The sequence below is a fragment of the Microtus pennsylvanicus genome, chromosome 18 (assembly GCF_037038515.1).
Source record: "Microtus pennsylvanicus isolate mMicPen1 chromosome 18, mMicPen1.hap1, whole genome shotgun sequence".
In the NCBI taxonomy this organism is placed as follows: domain Eukaryota; kingdom Metazoa; phylum Chordata; class Mammalia; order Rodentia; family Cricetidae; genus Microtus; species Microtus pennsylvanicus.
The window spans coordinates 40,008,626-40,024,992 of record NC_134596.1 but is presented as its reverse complement, the minus strand read 5'-3'; the positions used below and the strand labels follow the sequence as shown (position 1 = coordinate 40,024,992).

Sequence of the window (16,367 nt, the reverse complement as noted above, 5' to 3'; positions counted from 1 at the left end):
TGAAGGAAAAATTCTTTCTTTTATAACATTCCAAGTCAAAACTTAAATGCACCGAATAGGACAGAAGAAATGACGTATGTCACCACATCCTGTGAACTCTGGATACTTTTATTTATTTATTTATTTTGAGATTTTATTTTTAGGGTAATTCTTGCTTTGTCTTTTTGAAGAAGTGTTACTTTGCAGGTCAGGCTAGATGTCTTATAGATATCTATTTCCTATAAAGGAAGCAAAAGAGGAGGACAAGATTACTTTTTTCTGCCTTTAGGATTTATATTCTAATTGGCCAAGTCATTCAACAATATATGCTGAGTTTCACTGTTGAGTAACTAGCAAATCTGCCGCCAAAACCTAAATATTCTCTTTGAATATTTGAGTTTATTATTATACTTAGCTGTGTGGGTGTCGGCAGGCATGCACCACGGCGCGGGGCCAGCTCCGAGGACACCTTCCACAAGCTGGTTCTCTCTTTAGCGTGGGTTCCCAGGACTGAACTCAGGTCATCAGGATTACACAGCCAAGGGCTCTTATCTACTCTGAGCCATCTTACCGGCTCTTAAACCTCATTCTCACCCAGCTTCAGTTGTTACTGAGTCCAGGAGTCAGCACTGACACACAACTAGTCAGAGGTCTTCTTGTGCGATTACACAAGTGTTCCTTCTCTTTCGAGACAGGGTCTTCCCATGCAGTCCTGGCTGCCCTGCTTTCTATGGAGACGAGGATGGCCTCAGACTCACAGAGCTCTGCTTGCCTCTGCTTCCCAAGAGAGGGATTAAAGGTGCTCACAATCGTATCCTCTGGACCATGGATACTTTTATTTTTGAGATTTTTATGGTAATTTTTGTTTTATCTTTTCTTAACCAGCCTCACTTTGTAGTTCAGGCTTGCCTGGATCTCGCAATCCTCCTGACTCTGCCTTCCAAGTCAAGGATTGGAGATGTGTGCTGGCATCTTAAACCAGCAAATTAATGATCACCAGAGAGAAAACCTTTTTTTTCCCCATGTATGATATTGTTAAGAGAGAGAAAAGACAAGCCACCAAAATCAGGAGAAATATTTGCAACTTATGTATCTGAAAAATGAATTTATATTTGAAGATAAAGAAATTTCAAAACTCAACAACAAAGGGCCAGCTGTCATAATTCACATCTTCCCAGCACTCAGGAGGTGAAAGGGGGCAGAGCTCTGAGCTCAAGGCCAGTCAGGGCTACATATTGATGCCCTGTCTCAAAAAACTAAAACGGATCAAAGCTCAACAATAAGAAAACAAACAACTTGACCAAAGACTAGAAAGTAATGGCTAATAGGCAGAGGAAAAGATGTTTATCATAGAGAACCTCAAGAGATTGGGGAAATACAAAATAAAACCACAGAATGATGCTGATGCACAGCTAATAGATTCAGAAATTCATTCATTCTCTGTGTGACCACATGCGTGTGTGTGTGTGAGTGGTCACGTACACAAACACATCTCTGACTAAGTACTGGTGATAAGCAGACAAACCAGCTTTTGCATATTCCCTGTAGGAATGCAGAACAGTAGAGCCACTGTACACCAGACAGGTTCTTGATAAAACCTCACTCCTGGGATCTCACCCAAGAGAGATGAAAGCGATGTTCACACAGAACCTGCACCTGAGGTTTATAGCAACTTTCCCCCCCATTTCTTTCAGAGCCTGAACTATATCAAATGTTCTCCAACAGGAATGGTAAACCATGAGGTGCATCTGTACCACACACAGTATGCTGAGCGACAGGAGACAGAGTCAGGAACACAGTACATCACTAAAGTTCACAGGACACTCTGCAAAGGGCAGATTACTTAAGAAAGACAGGGAAGGCCAGCAGTTGACAGTGGGAGGGGTTGGGAAGGAAGGCTGCAGCAAGCTGGAGTTGTTTCGTAATGTCAGAATTGTTCTGTATTTTGACTGTAGTCATAGTAACAGAGGTGGACACATGCCTTAAAACTTAAAGTTCAGATGAGTATGATGCTAATAAAACAGACATAAATCAACACTGTCACAGGAATCCACTGCGTGCTTCTCAGAGTGTCAACGGGGTTGCCTCCGCTCCCAGACCCACTTCACCTAAAGCCACTGGACACAAAACTGCTCATCTCTCTGGTATCGTCTGGCCTTGCCTAGTGTGCCCAGACTATTGTGAAAACAATATGAAATAATACCAGCAAGAGTTTCTTAGGTAGTAGCGCTCTGGATAAAATGACCACCGTTCTGGTTCCCATTATTCTTGGACATTTATCATCAGTGCTTAAAATCCACTAGCGGCTGGGCATGGTGGCACACATCTTTAATCCCAGCACTAGGGAGGCAGAGGCAGGCGGATCTCTGGGAGTTCGAGGCCAGCCTGGTCTACAAAGTAAGTTCCAGAATAGCCAGGGTAGTTACAGAGAGAATCTGTTTTCAAAAACAAAAAACCAAAAAACAAATGCATCAGCTAAAATATTTATAAACAATCACAGCAATAGCTAATAAATGAATGAGAGAAAAACAGAATGGAACAATGATACAGTTCAAATATGTTTTAAATTTTGTTTTTTTTTTGAAGATTTATTTTTACTTCAGCTGTATGGGTGTTCTGTTTGTATACATGACTGCACACAGGAGCAGCCTGAGGCCTAGGGAAGCCAGAAGGCATCAGATCCTCCGGAAATGGAGATAAAGATGGGAATCAAACCCAGGTCCTTCAGAGAAGTAGCCACTGTTCTTAACCACAGAGCCATCTCCTGCCCCATCGTGACATTTTTGATTCATTTTGTGCAACTATGGTAGCTGTGTGGAGGTCAGTGAGAATACGGCCTTGTCTCCCACCTTGTGGGGCCCAGGGATCAAACAACTATGGGCTTAGCAGCAAGTGCCTTCACCCCTGTGTGAAAATCCGGAACTGAATTCCACTTACATTTCCTAAAGTAGTGTTTACATATCCATTTCTCAATGTTCTTATGAAAGAAACTTGAGGAAATAAAGGTATTTTGCAATCTTATCATGTGTCAAATAATTTGCATGTCATCTTTATAACTCTTCCCTTTGGCGTGCATGCTGCAGCAATGGAAATGCAGATATGGGGAGGTCTGGGAGTGGCCCCTTTCATTACAGAGAGAAGAGAAAACACCCGGTGGTGGGCTCAAATAGAACTCCTAAGGATGGCACACTGTCTTTTAAGGCTCAGAGCTCAGAGCGCAAGCAGCAGACTTGCTCCAGAGGCACTATTAACTAGATAACTCTTCTGGGGAAGAGAATTAATTCTGTGAGTGATGGGATGTTGAATGGCACCTCTGTCTTTAGCCATTACATCCAGGAGTAATTACCCTATCACCACCTGCAGGGATACACAGCAAGGTCCCCTGGGCGAAGCTGATCTAAAGAAGTCAGTGGAAGGCGGTACAACCCGTGGCCAAGTACGCCGCCTGGCAACGTGAACTGCTTATGGACTCTTCAGGAACTGTCAGCCCAAAGGCTACACCTTGCTCAGGGCTGTCTCTTTGAGGCTAACTAACCATGAGAAATACCTAGTAAATAGGAGGACACACAAAAGCCCACCCCCCTGCTCTCCTAAGGGAAAGTTATTTCTAGCTCTTAACTTCCTCATAGAAAAGGTAGCGGTCTCTCTAAATGTACCACAGTTCAATGTTACCCCCTACTCAAAGCTTTTCTAACCCTTTCCTCACAGACACGGTTCTCATGGCTGGGGCAGACTGCGGGGCCACCACCGGCAGTGAGACCAGGATTTATTACTGCTTGTATTGGCTTCCTGGAGCCCATTCTCTTTGCTGGGATACCTTGTGCTGTGGGATAACGCTCTTGATCCCTGTAAAGATTTGTCACTTGTATTGGTTTAATAAAACGCTGATTGGACAGAAGCCAGGCAGAAAGTATAGGTGGGGTGACCAGACTAAGAGAATTCTGGGAAGAGGAAAGGCTCAGTTTGCAGCGGCTCCCCTGATACAGAGGAAGAAAGATGAGAATGCCTCACTGAGTAAGGTACCAAGCCATGTGGTTAAACATAGACAAAAATTATGGGTTAATTTAAGTTGTAAGAGTTAGTTAATAAGCCTGAGCTAATAGGTCAAACAGTTTATAATTAATAAAATCCTGTGCGTGTGTCTTTGGGACTGAACGGCTGCAGGAGCAGGCAGGACAGAAACTCTGTCTACACTCTTGTTCAGCCTAGATATAGTGAGGAGGCCTGGTCCTGCCACAAAGCAATGTGCTAGACTTTGGTGACTTCTCATGGCAAGCCTTACCCTCTATGAGAAGTGGATGGGGGGGGGGGAGGAAGAGGAAGGAGAGGCAGCAGTGAGAACTGATTTTGGTATGTTAGATGAGAAAAGAGGTTTTTTTTAATAAATAAATTAATTTAAAAACATTAAAAAAAACAGAAAAAAGAAACAAAACAAAACAAAAACCCTTTAACTGCGGTTGCTGGAGATGGCTCAGCAGTTGAGAGCACTTGCCATTCTTGCCTGGGTTTGACTCTTGGTACCCACACGGTACCTCACAACTGTTTACAACTCTAGGTTCAGGAGCTCTGACACCTATTCTGGCTTCTGCAGTACCAGGCACACTTCTTCGTGTGGTGCATGTACATACGTACAGGTAAAACATTCATACATACAAAATAAATAAATCTTCAAAACCAAACCCTGGGTTAGAGAGATGGCTCCGGTGTTATTACTGAGAACCCAGGTTCAGTTCTCAGCACCCATGATGGGTTGGCTTGCAGCTGCCTGTGACTTGAGATCCAGGGGACCCACGGCACTGTCCTGTCTGAATAGTCATCCTTATATTCTCCTCTCCTCTCCTCTCCTCTCCTCTCCCCTCCCCTCCCCTCCCCTCCCCTCCCCTCCCCTCCCCTCCTTCCTCCCTCCCTCCCCCCTCCTCTCATGCAGATTATTAAAAAAGAAAAGAACTGCTAGTTCGTGGTGGCGCACACCTTTAATCCCAGCACTCGGGAGGCAGAGGCAGACAGATCTCTGTGAGTTCGAGGCCAGCCTGGGCTACAGAGTAAGTTTCAGGACAGGCTCCAAAGCTACAGAGAAACCTTGTCTCGAAAAACCAAAAAGAAAGGTAAAAAGAAAAGAAAAAGAACTCCGCTGGCAATAAATCTGTTAAAGAGTTGACCAGAAAAAGAAGGGGTCATATAAGGTCATGACCCCACCCTATCTGTACTGCCTATGCTTTAGGAGTATCAGATATACACTGAATAGAAAGTAAAGCTAATAGGAATTACTAAATTAAACAGTAAACTATGAGTAACCAAATATCATTGATAGAGAATTTAAAATAGTAAGTTAATTATTTATGCTAAGTATCACTCAGACACACCCAGACACTCTCTCTCTCTCTCTCTCACTCTCTCTCTCTCTCTCTCTCTCTCTCTCTCTCTCTCTCTCTCTCACACACACACACACACACACACACACACCACTTGTCCAATTCTCAACTGCTCTGTGATGTAAATTAAGGTATATTAAATAGATCACTATTTTCTCCACCCTATAAATCTCTATAATGCAGAAGCACTGTAATGTCAGAGATTTCTGAAAACGACAAACTGTATACCTACCTGCATGAGATCCTGAAGGCTGTCAATAAAAGCAATCTCTGCTTCAACCATATAAAATTCAGCCAGGTGTCTCCGGCTCTGAGAATTCTCGGCTCGGAATGTTGGGCCAAAGGTAAATACTTGGGCAAAAGCTCTGCAATTCAAGATTAAGAACATAAAAATAGAGCACACATGATTAATTGTAAATATTTAAAATACCCTTAGTGCTTAAGAAAACATGTTTTGCATCTATGCTGTGCCCACAAACCCACATACATTATCTGCTCCATTTCTCTAATGGGGGATAATAATAGTTTCATTAAAAATGTCACATTTATAGAAACCATTTTATCCCAGAGGAATCTGCAACTGCTTTAGAAACTCTATGGTTTTCTAAATATAGAAATGTAACCACTTCTGGGTGCACTTTACTGTGGCTGCCTTAAAATCAGCAACTCCGCGTGATGGCCGCCAAGAACAAGGGGACAAAAACACAGCAATCAAAGACACAGCTCAAGAAACAGAACTGAGTTGGTAACAATGAAAAGCAGAATTTCATGTGGATATGGTGTACTCAACTAAGTTTTTAAATACACAAAGATAGGATGTCATGAAAATGTAATACCCCCTGGTAGACATAGGTTTTTAAATGAAAATTTCAGTAGCAGGCATGGGAAGCCTCCCTTTGAGCTGGTGACCTAGGAGGAGGCCCCAGACAACACAGGTTATTGCCACTGCTCTTGGCTGCCATCAAATCAGTCTGTAAGACCTTACTGTCAAAGGCACAGCACACCTTAGCTGAAGGACACAGCAAAACCAAGCCATGGGGGTGGGGGGAGGAGACATCAGTGGACCCTGAACTTTACAATACTGATCTGCGGGGCTGGGGGTAACCAACTGCTTTCTGACTGACTTCAGGTCTGCTCCACAGAGTGAATTTATGCTTGATATTGTAAACCTGGCCAAAAGCCCATGGTTTGGAAGGGCATAGGCCCTAAGGAGGAATCTACTATTGTTTTGTTAAAGGGATGTGTTTTTAAATTATCTCATAAATATTTATGTTTATACCCATTGATTAGTATGCTATTTTCAACCTCTGCCTCCCTCCCTCCGGAGTGTTGGGATTAAAGGCATGTGCCACCACCGTCAGCACAAATACATTTTTTGACTGGTGATTGCTTCCCGCCGTCCTGTGATTCCAAACTACTGAGTTCTCAAAGTTGAATCTGATTATGTCAGTCAAATTTAAAAACCTTCAATGACTATCGCCAAATGGGTAAAATTCAAACTCCTATTCTCTCCTCATGAAGCTTTTTCAGCAGCTCTCTGAAGACATTCTCCTTACCTAGCATGTTCTGAGCCTATGTCTCTGCACAGAATATCCTTCTTCTTCTCTGGACACAAACTCTCACCCAACCTTCAAAATCTGCCCTAAATATCATTTCATTCTTGAAATTTTGTCACCCCGCCCCCAACTCATTATCCCTCCTGTATGTTACTGTAACACTTTATCCATATATTATTATATAAAATGCTTCACTTTGATATGCAATTAGGTTTTTAAATATCCCCTCCCCCGCAGAAAACTATAAATTTTTCCAGAACAGGAGTCATGTTTTATTCATGTCTGCGTCTACAGTGCCTGGTTAACACAGGTGTTCACATGAATGCGCACTAATGATGATGACAGGCTCCCTCGGCATCAACCGGGGAGGCAGAGAGAAGACACTCAGATACTTTCTCAGGCTGCGTCTTAGCATCTACAGTGGATGCTGAGATCGTATTCAAATGGGTCAAATGATTCTGATCTGTTCCGAGCATAAATCTGAATAGCACAGGCTGAGTTTCCAGTTTAGGGCTATGCTCTCCCACAAGGGCTGCCAAAAGTATCTACTTTTTAAAAATGGTAATTTTGTATGCCTCACAAGGATACACTGTATAAACATAAACGTTAGCATTCAAGTGTATCCTACTGAAATTTTTCAATAAATACACAGTGCAGTTAAAATTTACTTTGGAAGTTCTGAAATATAAGGAAAGACTTGTTACTTAAAATATGTTATTTCTATTAAAGAATTAGGTACAAACAAAACTGGTTTTTAATCAGATCTCCAAATTCACATTATAAGACCAACTGCCACTCCTGTGGCAATTCTATAAAGGATGTTATGGCATAAGCAGCAATAGTTGTTTAGTTATTCATGTATAAGGTCTTATACATCCTAAGTTGGTCTCAAACTCCTTACATAGCTGAGGATAACTTTTAACTTCTGATTGTCCTGCCTCTACCACTCCGGTGCTGGGATAATGGTAACGGCATGCACCACCAGGTCCAGTTAATGCAGTGCTCAGAGTTCTGTGCTTGATGGACACAGATTCTACAAACTGAACTGTATGCCCGGCCTTACAATTTTTAATTGGAATAATAATCAGGTTCTGACGAAGATGGTCAAGATTTAAGTTAACACCCTAAGCCAGAAACGTGACAATAACACTCTGAATTAACAGAAAGATAAAATATGTTAGAAGGTATATGGGGGGGGGACCCTAATTCAGCATCCAACTTTTAGGTAGTTTAAGCCATAAAATAATAGCCACACTACATGGGCACCCAATGTTCTATAAAATAGTGACATTAACTAGTAATGGTAGAGGCCACCATTAGAGAAAAGTAAAGAACCTTACAGTTAACTCTTTGGAGTTGGCTCATTTGTACATATGGATGCACATGTATATATTATTGCTTGTTTATACATATATACATATATCATTGCTTGTTTATCTATATGTACATGTTTATGTATTACTATTTATATATATGCACATGTATTACTGCTTGTTTATATACACATGCATTATTGCTTGCTTATATATACATATATATCTTGGTAGTATGTGTACATATATATGTATTATTGCTTGTTTATATGTATATATACATGTATATATTATTATTTGTTTATATACATACATGTATATATATTACTGCTTGTTTATATGCACATATACATGTATTATTGCTTGCTTATATGCATGTATACATGTATTTTTGCTTGTTTATATATGTATTATTGCTTGTTCATACATATGCATATGTACATGTATATATATTACTGCTTGCTTATATGTATATATGTATTATTGCTTATTTATATATGTATTATTGCTTGTTTATACATATGTATATGTACATGTATATGTATTACTGCTTGTCTTCCAGAACAAGAAACTGAATGAAGTTCACAGAGGTTAAGAAGCTTTCCCCTAAGTCTCAGAGTCACAGTCTGATGGGTGGTGGGGCTGCACTCAGGTCCAGATATACAGTTACACTACAGGTTCAGATATACAGTTACACTACAGGTTCAGATATACAGTTACACTACAGGTTCAGATATACAGTTACACTACAGGTTCAGATATACAGTTACACTACAGGTTCAGATATACAGTTACACTACAGGTCCAGATATACAGTTACACTACAGGTTCAGATATACAGTTACACTACAGGTTCAGATATACAGTTACACTACAGGTTCAGATATACAGTTAGTTACACTACAGGTTCAGATATACAGTTACACTACAGGTCCAGATATACAGTTAGTTACACTACAGGTTCAGATATACAGTTAGTTACACTACAGGTTCAGATATACAGTTACACTACAGGTCCAGATATACCGTTAGTTACACTACAGGTTCAGATATACAGTTACACTACAGGTCCAGATATACAGTTAGTTACACTACAGGTTCAGATATACAGTTACACTACAGGTTCAGATATACAGTTACACTACAGGTCCAGATATACAGTTAGTTACACTACAGGTTCAGATATACAGTTACACTACAGGTTCAGATATACAGTTACACTACAGGTTCAGATATACAGTTACACTACAGGTTCAGATATACAGTTAGTTACACTACAGGTTCAGATATACAGTTACACTACAGGTCCAGATATTCTGTTCCACTACAGTCTGACAATGATAATAAAAACTCTGCTACTCAATAAACATTTATCAGCTCAGAAAATTAGACAAGAAAAATGTATAGTACGTTCTCCCTTGTCAAAGACAGCTTGGTTAAGTAGCAGCTGTACCGCCTCTATGAGCAGCTTGTGTCAGAAGCAGAGCTGATGTTGTCATTCATAAGCAAGAATAACACATTACTAGTTATAACTGTAGTAAGTGAGTCAGCCGTGGCCTTCAGACTCTCACAGGAGGGGAGGCTTGGTATGGATCTGTAGTGTGTTTTGCAATAACTTTGTTTCTGGATCTACATGAAAGCAGTCATTTTAATTTATTCCATTTTCCCCCTATTATCTTAAGCCTTCCACAGTCACGAAGCCTTTTGCAGCAAGGCTTAAACACAGCTTTTTGGCCTTTTGGTGAAAACAAGTGTAGCAAAGCTTAAACCAACCAACATTTAAAATAAAAGCAGAGAACAAGGCTGTTCCTAAAATAAGCCACGGAATCAGGTGAAAGGTCGGCCCTGCTGCAAGAGGGGACCAGCAGAAAACATCCAGCCCTAAAAACCATTTCTGTGCCAAATTATGGAGAGATGAGAGCTATATAAGGAAAGTCATGAGCTTTGAGTAGATCTTAAGATAACAAAAGTACATTCAATACACATCAATCAAGATAGCCACAAAAATGGCTTTTTGGGAAAAAAGTGCAATTACAGAGAAGGCTCTACAGAGGACCCCCCCCCCCCAGCTTTCTGAAGCCCCAAGCTGCTAAGCAGATTAATAATAAAACGGTCACTGAATGTGTGACCTTTTTGAAGAACGAAGCTCCACAGCTAGAGAAAATACAGGACTTTCTGTTCTTTGGCCTGAGACTTAATCACCGTGACAGGGCAATAGTCGGTCGGCACCCAGGTACTTCCCCAGCCTCTGTGTCACGCTGCACTGTACAGGCGAAGTCTTTCCTCCATCACTCAGGAAGGGCCTGATCTCACCCGTCTGGTTGTATTTGGTGGACAAAGTGACCGTCAGCTCCTTAATGCCTGCCTGTCAACCCAGCAACTGTGGAAGTCAAGGCAAGAAAGTACAAAATCAAGGTCTGCTTGAGCGAAGGAGCAAGTGTAAGGGCAGCCAGGACCGCTTACTGAGCCGAAAGTAAAAAGTTAAAAACAGGCACAAGGACCGAAGCTAACTTTCAGCAATGCAAAAACATAGTCTGTTACTATCTCGTGCCCAATGCTTTATTAATACTGTAATGCATTTGCCACCCATGACTGACAGGTGACCTCATCATCTCCATATGCCACAGGCTTTCTGGAATTCAGGTCCTTCTGTGGCAAGTGGGATGGCTGTGTGGGTGGAGGGGCGAGCCTGAATTTAACCCCCAGGACCCACACGGCAGAAGAGAGCCAACACCCGTAACCTGTCCTCTGAACTCCACGTGTGTGTACGGGTGCGTGCATGTATGTGCCTGCATGTGCACAGAAACAGACACAAACACGATAAACCAATGTCATAAAAGAGATTCATTTTAACTTGTCTTTAATATTTTACTTGGAATTGAATTTGAGGCCCAAGCAAAATTTGCTGGCGACAACAGCAGAAGGGCTCCAGTGCTCGCTCCTCCTCCCTGACACGGGTTGAAAATGGGGCATTGAGCTGAACAGAGAATTCTCAACAGAAGAACTTCAAATGGCCAAAAGACACTTATGGTCATGCTCAACTTCCTTAGCGATCAGGGAAATGCAAATCAAGACAACTTTAAGATACCATCTTACACCTGTCAGAATGGCTAAAATAAAAAACACCAATGATAGCCTTTGTTGGAGAGGTTGTGGAGAAAGGGGTACACTCATCCATTGCTGGTGGGAATGCAAACTTGTGCAACCACTTTGGAAAGCAGTATGGCGGTTTCTCAGGAAATTCGGGATCAACTTACCCCTGGACCCAGCAATACCACTCTTGGGAATATACCCAAGAGAGGCCTTATCATACAACAAAAGTATATGCTCTACGATGTTCATAGCAGCATTGTTTGTGATAGCCAGAACCTGGAAACAACCTAGATGCCCTTCAATGGAAGAATGGATGAAGAAAGTATGGAATGTATACATATTAGAGTACTACTCAGCAATAAAAAACAAGGACTTTTTGAATTTTGCATGCAAATGGATGGAAATAGAAAACACTATCCTGAGTGAGGTAAGCCAGACCCAAAAAGAGGAACATGGGATGTACTCACTCATATTTGGTTTCTAGCCATAAACCAAGGACATTGAGCCTATAATTAGTGATCCTAGAGAGGCTAAATAAGGAGAACCCAAAGAAAAACATATAGGCATCCTCCTGAATATTAACCTTCAGCAAGCGATGAAAGGAGACAGAGACAGAGACCCACATTGGAGCACAGGACTGAAATCTCAAGGTCCAAATCAGGAGCAGAAGGAGAGAGAGCACGAGCAAGGAACTCAGGACTGCGAGGGGTGCACCCACACACTGAGACAATGGGGATGTTCTACTGGGAACTCACCAAGACCAGCTGGCCTGGGTCTGGAAAAGCCTGGGATAAAACCGGACTCTCTGAACATAGCGGACAATGAGGACTACTGAGAACTCAAGAACAATGGCAATGGGTTTCTGATCCTACTGCACGCACTGGCTTTGTGGGAGCCTAGGCAGTTTGGATGCTCAACTTACTAGACCTGGATGGAAGTGGGGGTTCCTTGGACTTCCCACAGGACAGGGAACCCTGATTGCTTTTCGGGCTGAGGGGGGGGGACTTAATTGGGGGAGGGGGAGGGAAATGGGAGGCAGTGGCAGGGAAGAGACAGAAATCTTTAATAAATAAATAAATTAAAAAGAAAAGAAAAGAAAAGGACATCCCGGCAACGGGCGCACGAGGCACTTAGGCTGTGTGAGAGCGAAGAGCCTGACGCACACTACAAGCAAAAGCAGGCCGGTGCAGGGTGACTGGCGGGGTGAGGTCAAGGAGGCAGCAGCAGCCAGGACGTTAAGAGCCTTCCCTGCACGCCTCAATAAAGGATAATGGCCTCCATTTCCTGAAATTCCTCACTGTGCTCTCTTCGGCTTTCTCCTACTCTGTCTCTTCTTTTCACAGGCCACTTATTCTGCCTGTTTATTAGATACTAACATTCACGGTGTGCACTCACTCATAAGTGGATATTAGCTGTAAGATAAAGGATAATCATGCTCCAGTCCATAGGTCCAGAGAGATTGGGTAACAAGGCGGGTTCATAGGCAGATGGGTCTCCCTGGGAAGGGGCAGCAGGAGAGACTTCATACACACATACGTTGTCCCTGTGCATTTATTTTAAAAGTTTAAATTTGTGACTATACAATATTTAGATACCAAAAGGAGTCAAAATGAACAAGCTAATGCAGAAAATAAAAGTGATAAAATTATAATAAAAGTACCAGCATCAGAGCCCAAAGGACCACCAGGCCACCACTGAGTCCATGAGCTTCCAACTCTCCCTTCTCCCCATTGTCCATTTAATCCAACAAATCAGGTACTGATATCTATACAGTCACCCGAGGCTAGAGAAAGCTCCAAACAGGGAATGACTTCAGGCACACAGGGTGTCAAACAGATCTTCCTTGTTCCACATACAGCTACCAACCACATATGGCTACTTACATGTAGTGACAATCAAATAAAATTAACAGAAATTTAGTTCTTTGAAGTACGGCAATCTCACCAGTCAACCTTACAGTGCAAACCACAACCATGGCCAGTGGCGTCCACACTGGACAACACAGCACAGAAGAGTCTATCACCGCGTAAGTCTGTCTAGCATCGGAACGGACTGTTGAAACCTCAGCACAGCCAGAAGATGACCAACTACTCAGGAAAAACTTCTCAACTTGCTCCAGGGTCTAGCCAGAGCTGGTTATTGTCTCCCGCAACCCTGGTCTTCCATGCCGACCTTTGGCTCTTCCCCTCTCACAGTGACTGCTTTACAGAGCACAGACTCATTGTCCCTGACAGGACGGCTTTCCCTCAGAAAGGTATTGTTGGAACCCAAGGATTATTTAGTAAAGCATGCTTGCAGCTTTTGTTAACTTTCAAATACAAGTGTTTTTTAAAACTGTACAAACCATGAACCACCTTGTCCATGTCACTGAAGAAGACGGAGGACCCATGACTCTCCAAAGAGCCTGGCTGTCCGATTGGGAACACGCAAAACAGACACAGATAAAAATGACCCGGAGTTCAGGTTTTTTCCACTGAACTTTCCTAGTGTCCTGAAGTACAACAAGGAGCAATGCCCAGAATAATTATACCGCTGAAAAAGCTAAGCAAAATTAATAAATAAGTGTCCCAGAAATAGGGTGGTGGTGGTGCCCACCTTTAGCCCCAAGACTCAGGAATCAAGGCAGGCAGACTTCTGTGAGTTTGAGGCCAGCCTGGTCTACAGAGCTAGTTCTAGGATAGCCAAAGCTACTCCCTGCTTCAAAAAACAAGCAAGCAAATAAAATGTTCCATAAAAAAAATTAGTCTCAACAAAGGAATTTTCAAGAACATCAAAAACATTTCTATCATAATTCTAATCATAATTGGCAGGTGCTAACCCTGCCTTTTAAACGTGAAATACGGCTTACTAAGGGTTTCCATACGCTCCAAACTGTAGAGATTTAACTCCACATCGGCTGTCTCAAATGGTAAAACATTGTGTTTTCTTCCTTCATTTGTTTTTTTTCAGGACACAATATATCACGGGAGATAGAGCAGGTGGCGATGTCAAGAGAAACGCAAACAAAATTAACCAATATCTGTGCAAACTTGTTATTAGGTTTCGTTCATGAGACAGAAGAAAAGAAATGAACAAAATTCCTCATTAGCGTCTTTAAAGGAGTAATGATGAAGTCCTCACTGTCCTGGTCTTAAAGACTCCTTTTATCTGCACATATGTGCACCACACTGGACCTGGTGCCCAGAGCTCAGAGGGCACTGGGATCCTCAGGAGCTGGAATTACAGAGCCACCATGTGGGTGCTGGGAACTGACTGGGGTCCTCTACAGGAACAGCAGATGCTCTCAGCCCCCAAACCACTTCTCTAGCTCCAGTTTCTTGCATTTCTACTAGGGCCCACCATGCCCTCTGTGAAATAATTCCCTTAAAAGAGATATAATACTAGTGAAGACAGATGTTTAATGTATTCATAGTCATCTGCTTTAGGATGCCCGTAAATCCTGGTTTGGACAGAACCTGCTTTGCAACAACTGACCTGGAATGAACCGTGGCTGGCCGCGCGAGAGAGACCAGTTACATCAGACAGCTGGCCGCGCGAGAGAGACCAGTTACGTCAGACAGCTAGCCGCGCGAAAGAGACCAGTTACGTCAGACAGCTGGTTGGCGGGTTTCTAAAGCTGTTTAGATATTCGACCTGCCCCATCCCTCCTTCAGTCTGTCAGTGTAGGTTTCAGTTAAATAACATATACAGAAGCAATTTAATTATTTCAGTAATTCATCAAGACTGTGCAGAAAAAAGTAGGTTTTGATTTTTAAGGAAACATACCAAAAGTTTTAAATTAAGATAAAAATTCATATTTATTACATGGTAATATATATATCAGTTAAACTGTTTCAGTATATCAACAGATAGTATTTCAAGATTTTTTAATTTTTAATTTTACTTTTAATTTCTTTCTTTCTTTTCTTTTTCTTTTTTTTTTTTTTTTTTTTTTGGTTTTTCAAGACAGGGTTTCTCTGTATCTTTGGAGCCTGCCCTGGAACTCACAGGCTGGCCTTGAACTCACAGAGATCCGTCTGTCTCTGTTTCCTGAGATTAAAGGTGTGCATCACCACCATCTAGCATATTCCAAGATTTTAAGAGATTTGTTTTTATTTCTTTTCTTTTTCCTTCTTTCCTTCCTCCCTCCTTCCCTTCCTTTATTTTTCAAGACAGGGTCTCTATGTAGGCCTGGCTATCCTGAAACTCACTCTGTAGACCAAGATGGTCTTGAACTCACAGTGATCTGCTTGCCTCTGCCTCCCAAGTGCTGGGATTAAAGGTGTGTACCACCTCCCAGTTATTTTTATTTTTTAATTATATACACATGTGTGTCCATGAGTGTGTATGAGAGCTAGTATCCGCAGAGGCCAACAGTATTGGATCTCCCTAGAGCTCGAGTAACAGGCAGCTATATGCCACTGGGCAGGAATGCTGGGAATCACACCTGGGTTCTCTTTATGAGCAGTACATGCTCTTAACTGCTAAATCATATCTCTGACCTCATATTCCAAGGTCCCCCTCCACCCTGGCTATCCTGGAACTAGCTCACAGTGACTCACCTGCCTCTCTATGAGTGCTGGGATTAAAGGCATACATCTTTTCTGTCTGGCAAAGTTTTTAAATGTATTTTATGGCAGATTTTCCAAGATTTTAGCTACTATTTTCTTCTGTAGTCAGAGACTGCATGTTCGTTTCCCAGCTGCCCAGACCCAAATAATCACACAAAAACTATATTAATTACAACACTGTTTGGTCAATGACTCAGGTATATTTCTAGCTAGCCCTTACATTTTAAATTTACCCATTTCTATTAATCTCTCACTAATGGACAGGTCTGCCAGACAGAAAATTAACACAGAAATAAGGGAACTAACAGATGTTATGACTCAGTTGGACTTAACAGACATCTATAGAACATTTCATCCAAACACAAAAGAATATACCTTCTTCTGAGCACCTCATGGAACCTTCTCCAAAGTTGACCTCAACAGATTAAAAAAAAATTGTAATAAAATAAATATCAGATCACCATGGATTAAAGTTAGAATTCAACAATAATACAAACTACAGAA

At 41.9% G+C, this 16,367-nt stretch overlaps 1 protein-coding gene across 1 annotated transcript in view; it reads right to left on the bottom strand.

Annotated features, from left to right (window-relative positions):
• Nars2 (asparaginyl-tRNA synthetase 2, mitochondrial) overlaps positions 1–16,367 on the bottom strand; it is a 77,949-nt gene that overhangs the window by 20,280 nt on the left and 41,302 nt on the right. Inside the window, exon 7 of the mRNA XM_075952652.1 lies at positions 5,584–5,716. Within this exon, the coding sequence (XP_075808767.1) occupies positions 5,584–5,716 (133 nt within the window). The remainder of the gene's footprint in view (positions 1–5,583; positions 5,717–16,367) is intronic.